Source organism: Myotis daubentonii, chromosome 5 (assembly GCF_963259705.1).
Source record: "Myotis daubentonii chromosome 5, mMyoDau2.1, whole genome shotgun sequence".
Lineage (NCBI taxonomy): Eukaryota > Metazoa > Chordata > Mammalia > Chiroptera > Vespertilionidae > Myotis > Myotis daubentonii.
The window spans coordinates 106150628-106173422 of NC_081844.1; the positions used below are offsets into that span (position 1 = coordinate 106150628).

At 41.1% G+C, this 22795-nt stretch overlaps 1 protein-coding gene across 3 annotated transcripts in view; it reads right to left on the reverse strand.

Annotated features, from left to right (window-relative positions):
- Positions 1 to 4368: 4368 nt before the first annotated feature.
- UBTD2 (ubiquitin domain containing 2) overlaps positions 4369 to 22795 on the reverse strand; it is a 39602-nt gene continuing 21175 nt past the window's right edge. For 2 of the 3 annotated variants that reach the window (XM_059699191.1, XM_059699189.1), the window contains exons 2-3: positions 14280 to 14516; positions 4369 to 7284 (exon numbers count right to left, since the gene is read on the reverse strand). In XM_059699191.1, coding sequence (XP_059555174.1) covers positions 6887 to 7284; positions 14280 to 14516 — 635 coding nt within the window. In that variant the 3' untranslated portion in view covers positions 4369 to 6886. Of the gene's footprint in view, positions 7285 to 14279; positions 14517 to 19386; positions 19508 to 22795 lie in introns of those variants that run through there. The other variant, XM_059699190.1, reaches the window with a different exon arrangement.

A 22795-nucleotide genomic window follows, 5' to 3' on the forward strand; every position in this document is an offset into this window, starting at 1 on the left:
GTCAGACATCCTTAATGCTGTGGCGGAGGCAGGAGAAGCTCCCACCACCGCCGCTGTGCTGGCCAGCCATGAGCCCCGCTTCTGACTGAGCGGCGCTCCCTCTGTGGGAGTGCACTGACCACCAGGGGGCAACTCCTGTGTTGAGCATCTGCTCCCTGGTGGTCAGTGTACATCATAGCGAACAGTTATTCCGCCCTCGGGCTGAAACCAGCTCTGACATCCCCCAAGGGGTCCTGGATTGTGAGAGGGCGCAGGCCAGGCCGAAGGACCCCGCCAGTGCACAATTGGGGCTGGGGAGGGACCCAGGAGGTTGGCCAGCCAGGGAAGGGCCACGGGAGGGCTCCAGGACAAGTCCAGCCTATCTCGCTTAGTCCCGATCGGCCAGACCCCAGCAGCAAGCTAACCCACTGGTCGGAGCATCTGCCCTCTGGTCAGTGCATGTCATAGTGAGCAGTTTAGCAGCCTTAGCATATCATTAGCATATTATGCTTTGACTGGTTGAATGCCTGACTGGATGACCAGACACTTAGCATATTAGGCTTTTATTATATAGGATATTTTTATTAACACATTGTTTGCGGGTAGTTTTTATCGCACGCTAACAGGTGGTGCGGGCCATTTTTGCTAATTTTTTGTGCAAATGGCAACGTTCAGTAAAATTACGGTAACTTTAGTTTTACATATTTTTTTCAATGAAACTTTTTGTGATTTACTTTAAAATGTATACTGAATTATTTTTCTTAGAATCGCACTGAATGCGTGGCGAGGCAGAGAATTGTGTGAAGGGATGACTCTACACAGTTGAATAGATTACCATTATACCTGGAAGTACATACATAATTCACCATTGTATGTGTTAGAGACCCAAATTTTGTCTTTTGGAACTCGTATATCTGCATGTTAGCATCCTTTTAGAGCAATAAAAAAGTATAAAAATAAACGTATTTATACGTTACCCGCATTCTACCGCTAGTCTATAAAAAACGTATTAATTAATACGTGTCCCGCGCTCTACTACCAGTCAACGTAAAATGTATAAATACGTTTCCTGCATACAATGTGTTAATTTCAGAGAGCAAGGGGGAGAGAGAGATAGAAATATCAATGACGAGAGGGAATCATCGATCAGCTGCCTCCTGCACACCCCACACTGGGGATTGAGCCCGCAACACTCAACCATGAAGTATCAACCTATTAAAAAAAACTAAAAAAACTTTTAAAATGTATTTGTACGTATACTTAAAATTGTTTCATTATTTTCACATTGAGTCAACCCACTGCTTTTAAGGATAGAGCTTATTACACCAAGTACCTTTAACACGCTTTGGATGGTAGTAACACTGTGTTATGACTGTGTCATAGTTACATTAGAATTCCTGGGTCGACAAAGCAAGTCTGCTCAGGGGCCTGAGCAGTGGGTGGCAAGGGGCAGCAGTTGCAGGGGCAGGTGAATGGCAGGCTTGACTGAGGAGATGACTACAGTTTCAGTCTAGGACCAGCCACAAAAGGGAAGGATTTTAGAGGTAGCTAATTGAGCAAAGTGAAATCATTTCTATTAGTTCTTAGTTCTCCTGTGTTATCTGGTGGCTCATGCCAAAAACAAAGGACTAGAAAGGCCAAATCAAAATTGCTGACACCTGCTGAGATGGGCAGTCACCATTGTGAACAGCCGGGACTGAGCCAGAGGACAGAAATCACGGGAGACTGGCTACAACAAGGGAGGTTCGCAGCCGCACTCTACGCTTTTCTTCCATAAGTAAAAATACTAAAACATAGCATTTGAGAGTTGGAGGTGGACACAGGTATTATTTACTAATTTGTCCTATTACTAATTTTACTTATTTACTAATCAACAAGAAAAGACTACTGAAATAGTAGTCTTAAAAACTGTCATAGTGATTTTTAAACATCAATGGGGAAAAGAGATGACAATTATTCAATAAGTAGTATCAGGAAAAGTAGGGTAGAAAGCTGAGAAAAAGTAAACCTGAGTTGCTACTTCCTTCCTTGCACCAGAATAAAACCATAAAATAAATACATGGGAATAAAACTGTTAAAATCTCAGAGTAGGTAAGACCTTTGGAAGTTATGAAAACCCAAAAGTCATAAAACATAAGACTAATAGATCTGACCATGAAACACTTAAAATTTGCACATGATCAATTACATAAAAAGAAAAATCAATGTGATAGAAAATGACTAATTTCATTAATATAGAAAGAGTTCTTGCAAATCAGGAGGGTAAAGGCCAAAATGCACTAGGAAATGGGCAAACATAAAGAGAATTCACAGGAAAAAATACCAATGGTCTTAAAATATACAGTAAAATGCTAATCTTTACCCAAAGAAAAAAACAAATTAAAAACTAGAGGACATAGATTTTCACTTAGATTGTCAAAGACCAAATGATCAGTCAGGGAAATAAGAGCAGTCATACTGCTATAGTATTAAATTGGTCAAATCTATTTGGGGGGCAGTTCAGCATCTACTCCCTATATGCATATACTCGTTGATCTAGTAATTCAACCTCTTCAGGAGTATATTCAATAGATGTACAGTCACAAACATGTACTGTAGAAACGGACATTTCATGGCAGGCGGTTCACAGTGGCAAACGACTGGAAACAGCCACACTCACCAGAATCAAGTGTCTGAAATCACCATGGTATTCCACAATGGAACACTGCTGCAGCTGTAAGAGGAAATGGAGCAAATCTAACTCTACTTATATGGACAACCTACTAGTCACCATTTTAAAGAAAAATCAAAGGTGTAGAGTCATACATGTATTTATGGAAGAAAACAGGGTAAGGTGGATGAATATACTCATATACATCAGACCAGCAGCAGCAGCACCTGGGAACTTATAGAAATACAAATTATTGGGCCCCACTCAGACCTACTAACTTGAGCGTCTGGGGGAAAGAGTCCAGCAATCTGTGTTTTAATAGCCTTCCAGGTAATACTGATGCATGCTCAAGTTTGAGAACCATAGTGCTAGAGGATCTTTAAAGATACCCAGAAAACTGGAAACAGGTGTTACCTCTGGGAGAATAAATAGGAGAGGGGCAGGAGTGAGACTCCTCACTTTGGTGTTTGGATTCCACCCCTCCCCCCCATGCCTATGTGTCACCTATCTGTATCTATATATATAGAAGGCTGACTGACTGTATGTACGTCTGACCGCCCAACTGCCCAGTACATATGACGCGCACTGGCAATTTAAAAATAAACGTTGACTCGCACATGCAAGATACATATAAAGCTCTTGCTGGCACCAATTACTCACGTGTGTTTTGATCTCTCATTGTCAATTGTGAATTTGGTTGTTTGCTGGCACCAATTGCTCATGTGTGTTTTGATCTGTCATTGTCGATTGTGAATTTGGTTGTTTTTGTTGACATTCTGAAGCTGAAAGCAGCATCATCAACAGAGTATGTCTGAAGACTAACTATTGGCATGAGGTACCCATGAAGCAAAAAGAAGCCAGTGTCGTCGACAGAATGTATTGTGATTTTACTTTTTAAAATATATTTTATTGACATTTTACAGAGAGGAAGGGAGAGGGATAGAGTTAGAAACATCGATGAGAGAGAAACATCGATAAGCTGCCTCCTCCACACCCCCTACTGGGGATATGCCCACAACCAAGGTACGTGCCCTTGACTGGAATCGAACCTGGGACCTTTCAATCCGCAGGCCGACGCTCTATCCACTGAGCCAAACCGGTTAGGGCAAGTGTTTTTACTCTTAATGTGGTATTCAGGGAGATATCAGAATAAGTTCAATCAATTTATCAGTCATTGTTTTTATCAATGTTGTTTTTATGTCACGTCTTTATGTTTTTGTTTATTAAATAAATTTATATATTATTTTCATATACATTTTACTAATTTTCTTTCATCTCTGACACTTCTATTATAGAGAAAAGGAAAATAAGCAATATTAAAATATTTCTTCTAATCAATTTCCCTTCAAAGTGCACGAATCCACATTGAATTCATGCCACTAATTTTAAATAAAAATTTAACAGTCAAAACCTGCAAATTTGGTCAAAGATGGGTAAGAAATGAGCTCAGGGCTTCTGAAAAACTGAATTAGGAGCTTTGACTTACAGCACGATTCTTAAAACAACCTATTTTAGACCAAGATTTCAATGCTGAAGATAAAGCATATCTATAAATGACCACATATGGTTTGGCATAGCAGATTCTAAGTCTGATGATAACGAAGTTATTTATTGAGTTGAAGTTTTAAAAAAGAGGAAAAGCTTTTTAAAGGTTTTATTAGAATGAGGTAAATTACCCTTATTGTAGAGAGTAACAATAAAAAAACACACACACACAGAAAAAAGGCAAAGACAAAGAGAAAATTTGAACTTTTTTTTTAAAAAAAGCACAAAATCCTACATACTAAAATTGTACACATCAAGTATTGGTCCAATCTTATATCAATCTATTTACAATTAAACAGCACCATAGTTTTCTCACCTAGGTTAGTTAAACATGCCCAGTATTTGTTATTCAAAGTATATGTTCCTTTAAAATAAACTCTTGAGAGCTTAAATCTTCAACAAACAAAAAAGACCTTCCACAAACCATAGATTATTAACGATATCACCAGATCTACTTAAGAAAAATAGGTCTGAACACTTTTTTCCCAATTGACAAACTTTGAGAGATGTTGCTGATTCAATGTGGCACACAAATGAACAAAAACTATTTAATGATGGGGCATTCACATACCTCCAACTCCATATATAAAGACTCCTTTGGAATTAATGCTGCTGCATCCTGTTGGATTTAGATTCAATTATCAGCAAACTCAAATTAAATGTAGCCACAATCATTCAAATAATTTCATTAAAAAGGGAAGTAGTTAAAGCTCTCAGAAACACGTGTTACAATGATAAATATTATACTAGGGGCCCGGTGCACAAATTCGTGCACCAGTGGGGTCCCTTGGCCTGGCCTGCAGGATTACGCAGAAATCAGCTCTCCAACATCCCGAGGGGTCCCAGATTGTGAGAGGACGCAGGCCAGGTCGAGGGACCCCACGGGTGCATGATTGGGGCCGGGGAGGGACCGCAGGAGGGTTTCAGGGCATGTCCAGCCTGTCTCGTTCAATCCCTATCGGCTGGACCCCAGCAGCAAGCTAACCTACCAGTTGGAGCATCTGCCCCCTGGGGGTCAGTGCACATCATAGTGACTGGTTGACTGTATGCCTCCTGGTGGTCAATGCATGTCATAGCGAGTGGTTGAGCGGCCTTAGCATATCATTAGCATATTACACTTTGATTGGTTGAACGGCCAACAGGTCAACTGGACGCTTAGCATATTAGGCTTTTATTATATAGGATCTAGCAGGCTATAGGAAGTTTAATACCATTTTGAACATTACCTTTAGACTAATTAGCAGTTTCATTTTGCCACTGAAATTAATAATGGTGCTTCACATCCAAATAGGTGTGGAGGTTTGATTATTTCCCTGCTGCAAACAGCATAAGTACCTTCTTCCTCTAATTTTCCATCTCATGGATTCTCAGGGGTACAGTGATCATGTGGTAGCCCCTTCTCTCACTAATGGAACCAACCTTGAAAAAGCTCCAAGTTAAATATAATCCTTGGCAGCTTTATTCAGTTACAGTACAAAAGAATCAGGTTATCTCACTGGATTTTTCAGTCCTCTATAATCAAATCTGTGGATGGTTCTTAATTTGCCTCTTTGCTAGGCAAGAGGAGAGAGGAAAACGGTCATCCACCATAACTAAGGTAACAGTGAACAGGAAAGCACTAAAGTATAAAGCAATATTTCATCATTTGGTCTCACTGCTGATGTTAAAGTGACATCAGTAAACCTTTCATATTAGAATTTATGAGTCAAAATTTTCTTTAAATGACTGAAAATAGGCACAATTCTCCTAGGCACAGATGGAATGGGTTTCCTCACACCCTTCCTGCAAATTGGAGGAGAAGGAGAATGACTTTATTATCCTACAGTGGAAACAGCTGTGCTTGGTTCCCTGCATTCCCTGGCCCAGTATCCATGCATTTGGGAACACAGTTCTGAAAAGTTCCAAGCAGAGTGGAGAGAACAATTTAAGGTATTAAATAGTAGTGACCTTCTATGCCTGGATATGAAAACCACTTTGTTACACACACATTTTAAAATACCTATGTAGCAAGAGAAAAGAGATTTTTCAACTGAGTATCAGTTGAAAATCAGAGATCTGATTGCACTGACTAAATTATTGCCTAGTGTTCCAGAGGACGCCTACCACCAATGTGCTGGAAGGCATCAAAATTTAGTGTGAATGTAAATAAAAAACTCAACTTATGGGGATGAGGAAAGCAATACTGAGACAAAATTTGCCAATCTCTAATCCTTAATGACTAAATATTAATTAAGCAAAGAATTAAGACCAGAATAGAAGCAAACCTCAAATACTGCTCTTTCCAGTTTCCATGCTAAAAAGCTCAAGTTTTATCATTGTTATTGATTTTTGGAAGTTATATTTTATTTTTATAAAAACTCTGTATTCACAAGGTGCTTGGTGCTGCTCATTGATGCGATGTTCTATGTACAGTCCAAATCATTTAAATACAGCCATTACATAGTTGCTGAGTGTTTGAAAATAAATGGTTATCTATTTCTTAACTGCCCCTCAAATTAGAAATTGTAATTACATGAGTCTCAAATGCTAGCTCTTTGTGTTTTATTAATTATTTTTGTTGGTCTCCATCACAGATGGAATTTTTCACTGGTAATTCCTCAGAACTAAATCCATTATACGGAATTCAGAGCAGTGAAAATAAATTTCACGCCACAGAGTAGGAAACAATACAAAGGAGTGGGAGGGATCTGGGAACCAGCCAATAGGACCAGATCAGTTCTCAACTGGTGTTGGGTTTTGCAAAGGTTGGCTCATTATAACCTGTACAACGTAGTCCTTTGGGATCTTCAGCTCTTCTAACTTCATTTTGTCGGTGAGAGGTCTGCCAGAAAAGAACCACCGCTGACTGCTTGGTTCCACTCCCTCTGCTGAGTGGAGCCGCCTCTTCATGTGGTACACTGTGTCTGTGCTGCGGACTACAAGTTTGAGGTCTTTGCCAGTGGAAAGGCGCAAACGGAGCTGACATTCATATCCAGAATTAGGAGGTGGCTCAGGAATATCTAGAGTCTCTATGTCGCTCTTTTCCTCTATCATGTTGATAGGTGGTGCCAGGCAATAGACTGGAAGCTGGTATCTGTTTCCCAGTTCATCGTAGCACTCTGTAAGTGAACCTTCAGGAAGAAGATATGAATAAGAATTTAATCTAAATAAACACAGTTTTTTTTTATACCTTGCAAAATGCTCAAGCATCTCCTGACATTATAGAGAAAAATACTAAAATAATGGCAGTCACTGTCAACTGACCATCAATAATAATGTCCCATCACCAATTTTTTGAATGTTTATCTAATTTTACATTAACCAGGGCTCTAGCTCCTTACCTCATTCCTTTTAGGTCATTTCATACCTAATTCACATGTTCATTAAAGGATAAAGGAAAAGAGAGCACATAAAATTCAAATTTACTAATATCATTAATGCTTAGGCCAAATTAAGGGAGAGATTCAAATTGCACTGGGATATCTTTTCAAGAAAGAATCAGCTACCTTAAAAAAAGGAAAAGCAAAAAAAAAAAGGATCTCTAAATCTAATTCACTACAACACAGTAGAATTCTAGAGTGGTTTTCTTATTGCCTAGACTTTCTAAATCAAAGTACTTGGCCAGAGCCCTTATAGTCCAAGGAGATCACAAACTCGAGATGCCACTGGCTCATGGCTTATATATGAATCTCATTAGCACAATTACCAAAGGAATAATGGAGGTGTTTTATTAACCCCAATTAGTCAATGTTACAGAGAAGCTACGGGTTAAAAAGAAAGAACAAAATGGGTATTAAGTTTATAACCAGCTGGTGCTCAGAAGAAGGAAAAAAGTATTTATGGTTTAAAAGAAAGTATTAATGACTAATTTTTTTAATAACACATGAACTGCATTATAATTACTGGGACTTCTCCTTAAGGGAAGCTTGAAAGCATACTCAATAAATGTTTCATTGTAAGGCTACTCATAATGTGTCCTTTATGCAAACTGAAACATTAATGTTAGCTGATTTTCAATGTGGATAAAAAACATCTACCATACTCAAAACACTTATAGACAAGTTAATAAATATGGGGAGTGGCACACTGAGAAATGGTTATCAATGAACAAGTGAGTTAATAAGCTGATCTTTATGGTCACATCAACAGGCTGAAAATACAAAGCATCGGAAATGAGACCTCAACAGTCACCAACCTACCATTGGTTCCATTGGGTCTGTCTTCTAGTTACAGACTATGAGCTGAGGTGAGCACTAAGTCACCAAGCATAACATCCATGTCTGCCCCCTTTCCTCTGTTTAACGACATTGTTCAGCCTGTGCTGTTTACTAATGAATCTGAACACTGCTATTACATTGTAGAAATGGATATACTCCAAGCACAGTTGTGATCACCAGTAGTTCCCCACACTAGTAACTAAAGGTTGTCCCAAAATTCACGCAATAAGTAATTTTGATAGAAAACACAGGTTTATAATTAAAAATTGTAAATTTTTTATTGATTCATAAAGTATACAGTATAGGGTTATGTATGGAATAGCATATTGGGTAAATGGCCTCCACGGCTTTGCAGGCACATACGCACTCTTTTGTTGAAATTTTCCATGACCGTTCTGCATAAATGTGGCTGAATTTCGATGAGGCTCATTTTCATCTTGATGGCTTGGTTAATCGACAAAATTGTCACATTTGGGGTTCAGAAAATCCACGAGTGATTGTTGAGAAACAAACGCATCCACAACGTGTCACTGTTTGGTGTGGATTTTGGGCTGAAGGCATCATCGGATCATTCTTCTTCGGAAATGTGGCTGCTCGGGCAGTAACAGAAGAGTGCGCATGTGCCTGCAAAGCTGTGGAGGCCATTTACCCGATATGCTATTCCATACATAACCCTATACCGTATACTTTATGAATCAATAGAAAATTTACAATTTTTAATTATAAACCTGTGTTTTCTATCAAAATTACTTATTGCGTGAATTTTGGGACAACCTTTAGTAACCATCACATTCCAGTAACAACCTATATATATAAAAGGCTAAGTGTCCGCTCGTCCCACTGGTAGCTATGATGCATGCTGACCACCAGGGGGCAGATGCTTAATGCAGGAGCTGCCGTGACATGCACTGGCCATTTAAAAATAAGCGGCACCACAGACCTGGCGCCCACAAACCAACACTTGACTTCTCCCAAGTGGGACACAGGCCCTGCCCCCTCCCTGGAGCAACAACTCACCAAATCGCAGCTTATGCTGCCAAGACCCCATGGCGCAAAATGTGGACCACAGCCCAGCCCAGAAACGGTTGCTGTGGGCACCTGGTAATGACATCACATAGCAACGCCCCGCTTCCTCTCCCTAGCGACTAGCTTCCTTGGAGTTTCTTCAGCCCAGGAACCTGACTTGCTTTATATCCAGGTGCAAACATTTTACACTTTATTTTTTTATTTTTTAAAATATATTTTATTGATTTCTTAAAGAGAGGAAGGGAGAGGGATAGAGAGTTAGAAACATCGATGAGAGAAAAACATTGATCAGCTGCCTCCTGCACACTCCCTACTGGGGATGTGCCTGCAACCAAGGTACATGCCCTTGACCTGAATCGAACCTGGGACCCTTGAGTCCGCAGGCTGATGCTCTATCCACTGAGCCAAACCGGTTAGGGCAACATTTTACACTTTAACCAAATGTTTGTGAAGCGTTTTCACATGTCTCATCTCATTTGATCCTCACAGAAGTCCTGGAGTAGGTAGATAGGAGACTCAGTAGAATCTTATTTTCTCTTCATTAGCCGGAAAATGGAGATTTAGAAAGTTTAGAAACTTGACCCAACTGAAAAGAAGTAAGAAATGCTGGAACTTAAAAATGACTTTAGGTTTTCTCACTGCGCAGAATACAGTCAAACACTGCTGCAGTTAAATATTTTACCCTTTGTTCTCCCTGTGTGATCTACAATAATAATCTACTTATGTTGATTATTTACTGCTGTGCTGCTGACAATTACCTGAAAGAGAAGTTGGGGTGCTTCACTGGGCTGGAAGAAGTTTAGCTAAATCAAAAAGCAGGTCTAATTAAGCAAGTTTATCTATATATATAAAAAGGCTAAGTTGACTCGTGCATGCACGATACACATAAAGCTCTCGCTGGCGCCAATGGCACGTGTGTGTTTCGATCTGTCATTGTCGACTGTAAATTTGGTTGACACGTCTATTATAGAGAAAGGGCAAATAGTGATATTAAAATATTTCTTCTAATTAATTTCCTTTCCATGTGCACAAATCCGTTCACCGGGACACTGGTGTTATTTATAAATAGAGGTATGGTCAGTTATGCAAACTTCACTGTTTATATACTTTATGTAGCTTAGTCCTAGGACAAAGAAACCTACCAGTGTTTTTCAGATGGGCTGGCGGCTATCAGAAGAATAAAGAAAGGGGAGAGTTCACTAAAGACCCACCACTTCTATTAAGTAAACACCTTCAGATACATATCCCACTGATTTTGGAGGATCAGTCATGACAGCCTGGTAGGTATAAGAATGTATTTGTGTAATACTACCTTTGGAATTAGGAAACCAAGATGAAGTTCCCAACCTTGTTATTAACTAGCTAAACAGCCTTGAGCAACATTCTTTAACCTGAAATACCTTTCTCAATCAGCAAAATGAGGCAGGATCAAACTGACCTGTAAAGTGGTTCCCACAGATGCTTCTCTATCTTCATGCACCACAACAGATAGAAAACAGCAGGACTGCAAACCAAAGCAGTCAAAGGGCAACATTTTTAGGCTCCCTGGAAACTAGGACAAGAGGTGTCAGGGCAGCCTTTTGTACCATGCTGAAACAGCAGTGTATGCCAACCTCAACACAACGTTCAATCTAATAGGCCAGGGGTGGGCAAACTTTTTGACTCGAGGGCCACAATGGGTTCTTAAACTGGACCGGAGGGCCAGAACAAAAGCATGGATGGAGTGTTTGTGTGAACCAATATAAATTCAAAGTAAACATCATTACATAAAAGGGTACGGTTTTTTTTTTTTTTTAGTCTTATTCATTTCAAACGGGCCGAATCCGGCCCGCGGGCCGTAGTTTGCCCACGGCTGTAATAGGCACTTGATCTCTTCCTAGATCTGAATACTCACTCCTCCATCACAATGGAAAGCTGAGTCTTTTCCCTTCTGCTCTTCAGAGTAACAAATTGGGTTCAGTTTTCAGACCTCAAATGGGTGAAAATAAATATTCCATGGAAGTACAAGGTAGACAGCACGTATCGGTGATGCTGGAAATAAGTTATCCAGACTCTGTATTGCTCAGAAGCTCCAATATTTCAACATTTTTAGGAAAGGTAACTTGTAGTTTACTAGTATTTAACACGAAGTTTTCTGATTTACTTTTTCTTACAAAGTATAAACTGAATTATAAATATGTTCTAGAGTTTTAAAGTAAAACCAAAGAGGGGAAAATCCAGATCATAAATTCAAATATGATTTCATTTCATGGTTATCCTCTACCCAAATTAAATATCCAGGATTATAAATTATCAATAAAAATAATCTGTGAGCCGAAACCGGTTTGGCTCAGTGGATAGAGCGTCAGCCTGCGGACTGAAAGGTCCCAGGTTCGATTCCGGTCAAGGGCATGTACCTTGGTTGTGGGCACATCCCCAGTGGGAAGTGTGCAGGAGGCGGCCGGTCGATGTTTCTCTCTCATCGATGTTTCTAACTCTCTATCTCTCTCCTTTCCTCTCTGTAAAAACTCAATAAAATATATTTAAAAAAAAAATAATCTGTGAAATCAGACAAGCAACCTTTTGATGCATGGGACCCAACCAACTGAGCCATACCAGCCAGGGCACAAAGTTTCTTGGGAGCAGAGTTCATTCAGAAAATTAATGGATATTTAGAAAATTGGGAAAGACAGTTTAACACATTTTATTTTAAAAAGAGTCAAAGGACATAAAGTGGATGATTAAACAGTAAAAGGCACTGTTCTTCTGAAAATATAAACAAAGGAAGATAATGAAAAAGGAACAATGAAGGTATAATAACAATAGGAAACAATGCATACAGCTGAATACACACCTACACACACACACACACACACACACACACTAGAGGCCCGGTGCACTGGGAATGGGGTGCGGTACTTCAGCCTGGCTTGTGCCCTCTCGCAGCCCTTGGGGGGTGTTTGAGGTGATCGGGCCAAAGCCAGCAGTCGGACATCCCTCTTGCAGTCCAGGACCCCTTGCTCCTTACCACCCACCTGCTTGCTGTTCCTTATCTCTGGCTGAGCGGTGCTCATCCTGTGGGAGTGCACTGACCACCGGGGGGCAGCCCTGTGTTGAGCGTCTGCTCCCTGGTGGTCAGTGTGCATCACAGTGACTGGTCGTTCCGCCATAACAGTCGCTTAGACTTTTATTATCTATTAGAGGCCCAGTGCACAAAATTTGTGCACAGGGGCAGGGGGGCGGCCCAAGGCCTCAGCCTGGCCTATACCCTCTCGCAATCTGGGACCCCTCAGGGGATGTCCAACTGCCAGTTTAGGCCCACAGGGATCGGGCCTAAACTGGCAGTGGACATCCTTCTCCCAATCCAGGACTGCTGGCTCCTAACTACTCGCCTGCCCGCCTGATCGCCCCTAACCACTCTACCTGCCTGCCTGATCTCCCCTAACTGCTCACCTGCCTGCCTGATCACCCCTAACCACCTCTGCCATGGCCCCCGTGGCTTCGTCCAGAAGGTTGTTAGGCTGTCTGGTCTAATTAGCATATTGATAAAAGCATAATATGCTAATTAGACTGGACGAGCTTCCAGAAGAAGCCGAGGCTGCAAGAGAAGCCTGGGTCCTAGGTGCCAGAGGGGAGCCAGTGCCGGCAGGCGGGGAAGGAAGGCCTACTCTTGCATGAATTTAGTGCATCGGGCCCCTAGTATACATATATGTATATATATATAGCTAAAGGAACAACTTAGAAAAATATTAACTTGAAAAACTGAAGAGAAAAATCAATTTATAAATATAGAAATAAAAAAAAGAAGATAAAATTAACACCTAAATCTTATATAGCATGAACATTTTTGTGTGTATCTAATCAAGGAGACCGAGTAAGAGGATGTGCATGGGTCCAGTATATATGTGTCCCTGGAAAATATTCAAAGCTTTCACATTCCATGTCCAGTTGGTGTGGCTCAGCGGTTGAGTATTGGTCCAGGAACCAAGAGGTCACCAGTTTGATTCCAGGTCAGGGTACATGCCTGGGTTGGGGCTCGATCTCTAGCAGGGGTGTGTACAGGAGGCAGCTGATAGATAATGTTCCTCTCCTATCCAATATTTCTCTCCCTCTAACCCTCTCCCTTCCCTTTTCTAAAAATCAGTAAAAACATATTTTTAAAAAAAACCACAGCTTTCACATTTCTAAGCAGAGGTTTCTAATAATGCTCAGAGCTACAATCAAAGAAACTGTCCTTAGGATCACATGAGATCCATTTCTAAGTATATGCTAAAAATAGTCCTGATGAAAAAGTATAATGACTGAAGGAGCATCCACTGAGTCTCTACGACAGGGGTCCTCAAACGACGGCCCGCGGGCCACATGCAAACACAAATATTGTATTTGTTTCCGTTTTGGTTTTTTACTTCAAAATAAGATATATGCAGTGTGCATAGGAATTTGTTCATAGTTTTTTTTTTAAACTATAGTCCGGCCCTCCCACAGTCTGAGGGACAGTGAACTGGCCCCGTTTAAAAAGTTTGAGGACCCCTGCTCTATGACTTCTGAGATCTACATTTGAGACTACCACTTTCGTGCAAGTAGAAAACCAGTGAAGTAGAAGCTCTAGGAAATTGGACCTTGATGGAGAACTAGGTTGTATGAAAGCTAAAAAATACAAGTTAACAAGTAAACAACAGTTCTATTTCTTGAGATTAAAAATATTTTCAAAATTAGAATATAGACATATCAAGTAAAGCTACCTCTAGTTAAATATACACAAAGAAGCAAAGAGAAATGCTCCCTTTTAGGAAAAAAAAGAAAGGTAGAATAATGCACAGCAAGTAAACGAACACCTCCCATTTGGTTTCTTACTATTAGACATGAACCCACTGGGTTCCCCGTTGTCCTTGAGGATCACCTACCATGTGGTAATGTTATGTTTGCACCATCAATGATTGCTTGTGCCAGTTCATGATCATTGCTCTCAAAAGCATGTGCTGCAGCCTTCAAGGCATCCCAAATCTCTTTACGGCCTTCAAAAGCTGGTGCAGTATCCCAAAATTCATCCCTTTTGCTGCGCAGCTGTCCATCTGTCATGGGATAATCGCTTTTCCATTTAGGTTTCTCCTTTTTCAAAGGCTGGTTGCGACCTAAAGCAACTGAGAATAAAAGGCTAACATCAAAACCAAAATTTACAAAAGATGTAAGTGTTAAAAATGATCTGGTCATTCCTCTTTGATTCTTTCATCAAATTATAGTTAAAAGTTTGCCTCTAGCTATTTCTTGCATTCTGAAATCCCCCTAACCGAATTTAGAACTATAAGAGCAAACGGAGACATTAAATGGCTCGACCCAAAACTTCAGTGACGAGTTAGGAGTTCTTTTCCACTTGGTATTCCTTCTCCAAAGGATGATTTAAAAAAATTACCTAGAAAAATAGTGTTAAGTGTTTCACGGGACAATAACGACAGGATTTAAAAAGAGTTTAGGTAGTTGACTCAGTGGATAAAGTGTTGGACTGCGGACTGGGGGGGTCCCAGGTTCGATTTCGGTCAAGGGCATATGCCTCGGTTACAGGCTCGATCCCAAGTAGGGGATGTGCAGGAGGCAGCCAATTCATGATTCTCTCTCATCACTGATGTTTATATCTCTCTCTCCCTCTCCCTTCCTCTCTGAAATCAGTAAGAATATATTTTAAAAAATGAAGAGTCAAAGGGTGCCACAAAAGAGAGATACCTTAAGATGTGAGATACTAGGGAAACCAAATGGCAACAATAGCTTGAATCTCAGGACCCCTGGACATATGAAGCCAGTAAGTAGGAACTACTGAGAAATGGCACAGAGGGAAAAGACTGCTTTGTAGTGAGAGAAGAATAGCTAAACTACCAGATCCACAAGGGAACCCCCCTCTGAACTTCAGTCAAGAACTGTTGAGTGCCTTGCTCTGAAATTCATAAGGAGCTAATTTAGAAAGGGGTAACAGAAAGGGACAGAACCAGTGCTTCACTCTTTGGAGGAACTAGGATTGTAACAGGTGAGACGCACCAACCACAGGAGCAGAACTACAAAACCCTACTCTAGTTTCCATCCAAGAGAAGAAAAAAGAAGACAAGAGTCCACTCCTGTTTTGCCCTAAGTGGCAGCATAGCTCCTGCGAGAATGTTACAGAGCAGAAATGCCGGAACAAGTCCCATGCCGCTTCTCTGCACCCAGATACTTACTTGGCCCATAATCACTGATCTCACACTGACATACAGAACCAATCTTCCCTTATGCAGTGCCATACATAAGAAATAGTTTGATAGATGGAAAAATAGGTAAAAAGACTGAAGCTCACTAAAGTGTTGGGTAAGAGTGGGTGGGACATAAATGACAGAGCAGGTGGGAAGGAGAAGGTGTACATCAAAATTCAATGTTCTATATTTAATTGTAGGAAGAACACTAATTTAAAAGAAATTACTGCCAAAATGGTTCTAAGGAATCCATGAAATTAACCACTCCCTCACTGGCCTAGGGCCAAATTAAATTTGGGCTATTCATTATAGAAAGAAAACAAAATTACTCCAGCTTGGCCAATCTCTACATCCTATACCAGACTGTTTCTGGATGATAGGACCAACTAATGCTGCAAGGCATATCTGGTCCAACACTTGAATTAAACCATCTCTCTTTACCCCATCTGGCCACTTTATTTCCAGGCAGCACACATCAGTTCTCATCCTCTCACCTTCACAGGAGTGCACCATGCTACTGGCCAGCTGTTTTTCTCTTAAAACACTCAATACTTTGACTCACTGTACTTTTTGGCCCTCTAACTTGTCCTGGTGAAATGCAAACCAGTTGAGTTCTAAAAGGGTGTACATAGCAGAGAAGGAAAATTATTTAGCAGCAGGTTTAATTCAAATGTGAGAAACACAACCTACTAAGACTTTTCACTGCATCTTACAAAAAATACAGATAAATGCAGGTAGAACATTATTTGCCAAAAGGTGTCCCAAATGTGTTAGATAATCACAATCCACCTCCTGATTCCACCAAAAACGTAAAATGAAAGGTAAACTTTATTTTCTGCTAGATTAATCTTTAGGTGACTCAGAAATAGTTTGCAGAGTATGCTGAACATTAGTTTACTGAGTAAGAGGTGGGAGACAGGACGTGATGGGTAGATACGTATTTTAATAAAGTTTCGGGGTCTATCTGAGTAGTTCCACAGAATTGTCTAGCCTCAACTGCATTACATCTATTGGAGAGATAACCTGGTATAAGTCTGTCATTGTAAGAATCACAAGGCAAAAGGCAAAAACAGCAGCAAAACCTACAGAACCTCAGTACTTATACCAAAGAAACTTGAAAGAGGCCCTCAAACAGAGGAACCCAACAGAAAAACTATCCCATTCTATATAATAAAAGGCTAATATGCAAATCGACCGAATGGCGCAACGACCCATCGCTATGACGCGCACTGACCATCAAGGGACAGATGCTCAATGCAGGAGCTGCCCCCTAGTGGTCAGTGCACTGCCACAGGGGGAGTGCTGCTCAGCCAGAAGCCAGGCTCATGGCTGGCGAGCACAGTGGCGGTGGTGGGAGTCTCTCCCATCTCCACGGCAGTGCTAAGGATGTCCGACTGATGGCTTAGGCCCACTCCCTGTCAGTTGGACATCCCCTGAGGGCTTCCAGACTGCAAGGCACAGGCTGGGCTGAGAGACGCCCCTGAGTGCAGGAATTTCGTGCACTGGGTCTCTAGTCTCATAATAAAGGTAGAAAATATTTCGTAAAAGTAAAAGCACCCTCCTTACAAATATGAGGTAGCTTTATCGCACATCCCCGGATCTGTAAAACCATAAGAACAAAGTTCCATAAAAAGAATACATGATACATTATGCTGCATAAGGATAATAATCATTCCACATCCATTTTCAAATCTATATGCTGTCAAAAGTTCCAAAGTAATTACTTTGTGCAAAAGTAAAGAAAAGTAAGTTTGTGACATGAAGTAAGCTTGCCTTTATCAGTCTGGATCTTCATTATTTTTACCTATATATCAAACATATATAATACAGAATATCTGACTATCGAATGTCCATTACTAAAATACTTTAAAAACTCTGCAACATAAAATATTATTTTAGAGAAACCAATGAGCAGTGCAGAATTTTCACTGAGGCTAAAAGCTTCATGTTAAAGAAACTAAATATAGTTTATTACCTAACTTACCTTATGTTAGATGAACTAACTATAAAAAGAAAAATAACATTTAGCAAAAGCATTTAAACTATTGCTCTCATGAACCCTGGCCAGTGTGGCTCAGTTGGCTGAGTGTTGTCCCATGCACTGAGAGCTTGTTACAGGCTCGATTCCCAGGAGGGGGTGTGGAGGAGGCAGCATTATTGGTGGTTCTCTTTTTTCATCAATGTTTCTCTCTCTCCCCCTACTCTAAAATCAATAAAAACGTAATTAAAAAAACACACATAAACTATGCTCCTATTAAAACATAAATATTTAGGGTTGTTATGCGAACTTAAAAAGTTAGTATTTGTAAAGCACATATAATAATGATTGGTATATAAAAAAAACTACAAATAAGTATTTCAGTAAACCTTCCTAATCTTAAAAAGAATTGTTCTGATTGTCATGCACTTCCTGTGCATTTATCAGAGTACATTTTCTAAGAATTTGCTCACTGAATCTTGTGTTTTGATTTTAGCTGATATCACAAAAATGCATTTCTTCAAATAGCTGGACACAGAAATCAGCCTAAGGAGCTAAGTAGCTCTATTTGCACCAAACAAACCATTTCTAATTATGTAAAAACAGATATAAAATATACTCATTTAGATATTTTATGCTCTGAAACTTTCAGATGTACCTGCTTCACACAACTGACTCCTGACACTAAAACAGATATTCAATATTACTCATATAAATAGGACTAAGTACTATGCTCTGATTTAAAGACAAAAAACAGCTCTTATTCACCATATTTCTTTTCTTTTTAAATATATTTTATTGATTTTTTAAAGAGAGGAAGGGAGAGGGATAGAGAGTCAGAAACATCGATGAGAGAGAAACATCGATCAGCTGCCTCCTGCACATCTCCTACCGGGGATGTGCCGGCAACCCAGGTACATGCCCTTGACCGGAATCGAACCTGGGACCTTTCAGTCCACAGGCCGACGCTCTATCCACTGAGCCAAACCGGTTTCGGCTGTTTCTTAATCTTTAAATTGCAGGCAAGTAACCATACTTAGTTTTATTCCATGCATATAAGAAACGAAAGATTGGACCTAGTATGTTTGGCTCATCTGGACAGAGTGTTGGCCTGCAGACTGAAGGGTCCCAGGTTTGATTCCCGTCAAGGGCACATGTCCAGGTTGCAGGCCCCCCAGTAGGAGACATGCAGGAGGCAGCCGATCAATGATTCTCTGTCATCATTGATGTTTCTCTCTCTCCCTTCCTTTCTGAAATCAATAAAAATATATTAAAAATGAAACAAAAGATTAAAGAAACAAATTTTTTTGTTAATTCTCACCCGAGGATATTTTTTCCATTGAAAAAAAATTTTTTTTGAGTGAGTGGAAGGGAGGAGAGACAGAAACACTGATTTGAAAGAGATACATTGATTAGCTGCCTCCCACATGTGCCCTGATCAGGGACTGGTAATAGAGCCTGCAATTGAAGTTTGTGCCTGACTGGAATCCAACTCGACACCCTTCAGTCACTCGGGCTGACACTCTAACTATTGAGAAAACTGGCTAAGGCAGAAATCTAATTTTTTTAAAAAAATTATTTTATTGATTTTAGAGAGGAAGGAAGAGGGAGACAGATAGAAACATCAATGATGAGAGAGAATCATTGATTGGCTACCTTCTGCACGCCCCCTACTGGGGATTGAGCCCACAACCCAGGCACGTGCCCTTGGCCGGAATCGAATCTGGGACCCTTCAGTACACAGGCTGACGCTCTATCCATTTAGCTAAACCAGCTAGGGCAGAAATCTAATTTTTAAAAAGACATCTAAAAAAATACCCGTTTTTATCAAGACACATTGCCAAAAATTCATCTTCTCAGAAGCCTCTTAAATCACATTCATCTACTCCTTACCTTTCCTTATAACCTTTCAACACTTCTTCCCACTCTGTGACAAAGAGCTCTAACATGGAACAAAAACAAGAAAGGCTTGCTTCTCAGATTTAAATAGCAACATAATCTTAAATGTTTTTACTCCACAATTGAATGCACTTTGCATTAACTAATTTTGACACTTTATTGATTAAAAACAATGTGATTTCCAAAGTGAAATGTGTTTACAGTCATTTTCCTGCTTTTGTCCCCGCTTTGAAAACCGGGATTTAATAATCAAATTCTTCAAATGAAGAAACAAGAAGTCATAATGCATAGATAAGGTAAATATCAAGATATAACTCAAGGCAAAATAACTTCAGCAGACTGAAGACTGAAAGCATCACTTTCCCTAACACAATAGCCGACAGGGAGTAAAAAAAAAAAAAAAAAAGATGAAGAAAAGAAAAAGGGGTATTTAAAGAGATCACCGTCAAAGACAAAATGTTGTTTCAAAGAATTCTGAAGACTGTAAAGCAGCAAGGACTAGGACTGAGATGATGCTCTCACTTTAGAAAATGAGTCTTAAAATCATGAAAATAAAAGGGAAATTTTCCTGCCACTCTAAGAGGTAAGAGTAGATCCCACAGACCATTCCATAGCAGATTGTGCTAGCCTAAAAAGATACTCGTAAAATATTTCTCATATAAATTCAGAATGCACTATTTATACATGCATACATATAACATATATTCCCTTAATCTAAAGCAGCAAACTGCCAAAATAAAAATAGGATATGGAGATTAAAATGCCTAAAATAAAAGCATTGACATGCCAACAGTTATTATCATAACCACTAGAAGCCTGGTGCATGAAATTCGTGCATGGGTAGGGTCCCTAGGCCTGGCTGGTGATCAGGGCCGATCTGTGGGGCAACCAGCGGGGCGATCAGGGCGCCCCTGCTGGCACCCGTCTTGGCTGGCCTGGGGCCTAGGGGCAGCTCCTGCATTGAGCATCTGCCCCCGTCATAGCTACCAGTTGTTCCATCGTTTGATCAATTTGCACATTAGGCTTTTATTATATAGGATATCCTCTCTACCCTCTGAGAATTTAGAGGTGGAGGAAACCTTAGATGGTACAAGCCACCTTTACTATTTTACAGGAAGTAATGTAAGAGCTAACAAGGATAAAAGACTTGCTCAAGATCAAGAAGTGGCAAGACTATGACCCTATAACTAGATTCAAAGTCCAGGCCTCTCTTATCCTTATATTACTCCATGTCTTACCTGGGCTGAGAAATGTTTTCTTTCACATACCCAATCAATAACAAAGGTTCACTCAAAATAAAGCATGTGTTGAGTTTTTTCTAGTAGCACTGATCCATCCTTTTTGGGCTTCATTATAACCAATGGAATATCTGATTGGACAAAGGAAAAGCTAAGTGAGCAGCACCACCTCCCCAACCCCATCCAATCAACCATCTAATTCATTTCTTTGGAGGAAGCTGGCTCACCAATGAGGAATCTATTATAAGGAAGGAGGTAATGCAGTTTTCTAGTCTGTCAGCTTCAATTTGTAAGTACTCAGCCTCTATAACAGATTAGGTACTAAAGATCACATGTATGCATATTTATCTAAGTACTAGGGGCCCAGTGCATGAAATTCATGCACGGGGGAGGGGGGTGGGGACCCTCAGCCCGACCTGCACCCTCTCCAATCTGGGAGCCCTCAGGGGATGTCCTACTGTAGGCTTAGGCCTGCTCCCCATGGTTCTCTATTCTCTGCGGACCTGCCTGCTTGATGCCACCACAGGCCCTGGTGTCTGCTCTCTGTGGGGCCCTGCTTGCCTTTCGCCACCAGAGCCAGAGGCAAGCAGGGCCCTGGTGTCTGCTCTCTGTAGGGGCCCTGCAGAGGGCTGCTTGCCCCTCGCTGCCACGGCCAGGGGCAAGCAGGACCCTGCTGTCTGCTCGCTCGCTGCAGGGGACGTTCCCGCCCCGCCCCTGGCTGCTTGTGCACGCGCCAGCTCAGAGCGCCTGGGTCCCGGGGATGTTCCCGCCCTGCCCACGGCCACTTGGCACCTACACCTGGGCCTACAGGCTCAGAGCAGCCTGGTTCCCGAGGACACCTGTCCCCGGGACGCAGGCCGCTCGGTGTCAGTGTGCACGCAAGCGCCCCGTCCCCGGCTGCTCAGCGCCTGTGCGCGTAGGTCCAGAGTGGCCGGGGGTCCCTGAACGACCGACCACAGGCACTCCGGGCCTACAAGCTCAGAGGGGTCTGGGTCCCAAGGATGCCCGTCTCCAGGACCCAGGCTGCTTGGCACTGGTGTGCGCAAGTGGCCACCCTGCCCCCAGCCGCTTTGGCACCTGTGTATGCAAATCAACCCTCCATCTTAGTTGGGTTAATTTGCATACTCACGGCTGATTGGCTGTGGGGCGTCACGAAGATACAGTCAATTTGCATCTTTCCCTTTTATTAGTGTAGATGTTACAAATATCATTTTTAGTGCTATGATTTTATAATAGAAACTAGAGGCCCGGTGCATTAAATTCATGCACGGGAAGGGTCCCTAGGCTTGGCTGGCAATCAGGGCTGATTGGGGCCTTCCGGCTGCCAGTCCAGGCCTTCATTTGTTTTGCGCCACCCCCTGGTGGTCAGCGCACAACATAGCGAGCGATCTAACTTCCAGTTGGTTGAACTCCCGAGGGGACAATTTGCATATTAGGCTTTTATATAAATGAGTACTTTACTATGCTTTGATCAAGTTTATAAAATTTAAGCAATTAAAGCATAATCTATTTAAAATTTTATTTATTGATTTTAGAGAGAAAGGGAGGGAGGGAAAGGGACAGAGGGAGGGAAGGAAGGGGGTGTGGGAGAGGGGGAAGTGGGAGAGGAGGAGAGAGAGAGAGAGAAACATCCATGTGAGAAAGTAACATTGACAGGTTGCCTCCTGAACCTAGGAGTTGAACACCCTACCTTTCAGTGTACAGGACAAAGCTCCAACCAACTAAGCCACACCGGCTAGGGCACATGAACCATTCTTACCCAAAATGTTTAACTTGAATCTATTTAAATTTGTAAATCTTCTTGTTTATAGAAAATACAAAAGATAAAGGGAAAAGTTTGAACATCTTCAGACATTACCAAATATACCCTGGAGGGCAAAACTATCCCCAGTTGAGAACCACTAGTTTATAATAAATGAAACAAAACATGAACTTTGGAACCTGGTATGGAAAAAGTTATAAAAGATATTTTGGAACAACTGGATAAAACTGAATATGACTAGATTAGAGTGTCAATATGCCAAGGTTGCAGGTTCGATCCCTGGTCAGGGCACTTGAAAGCATCAACCAATGAATGCATAAATAAGTGG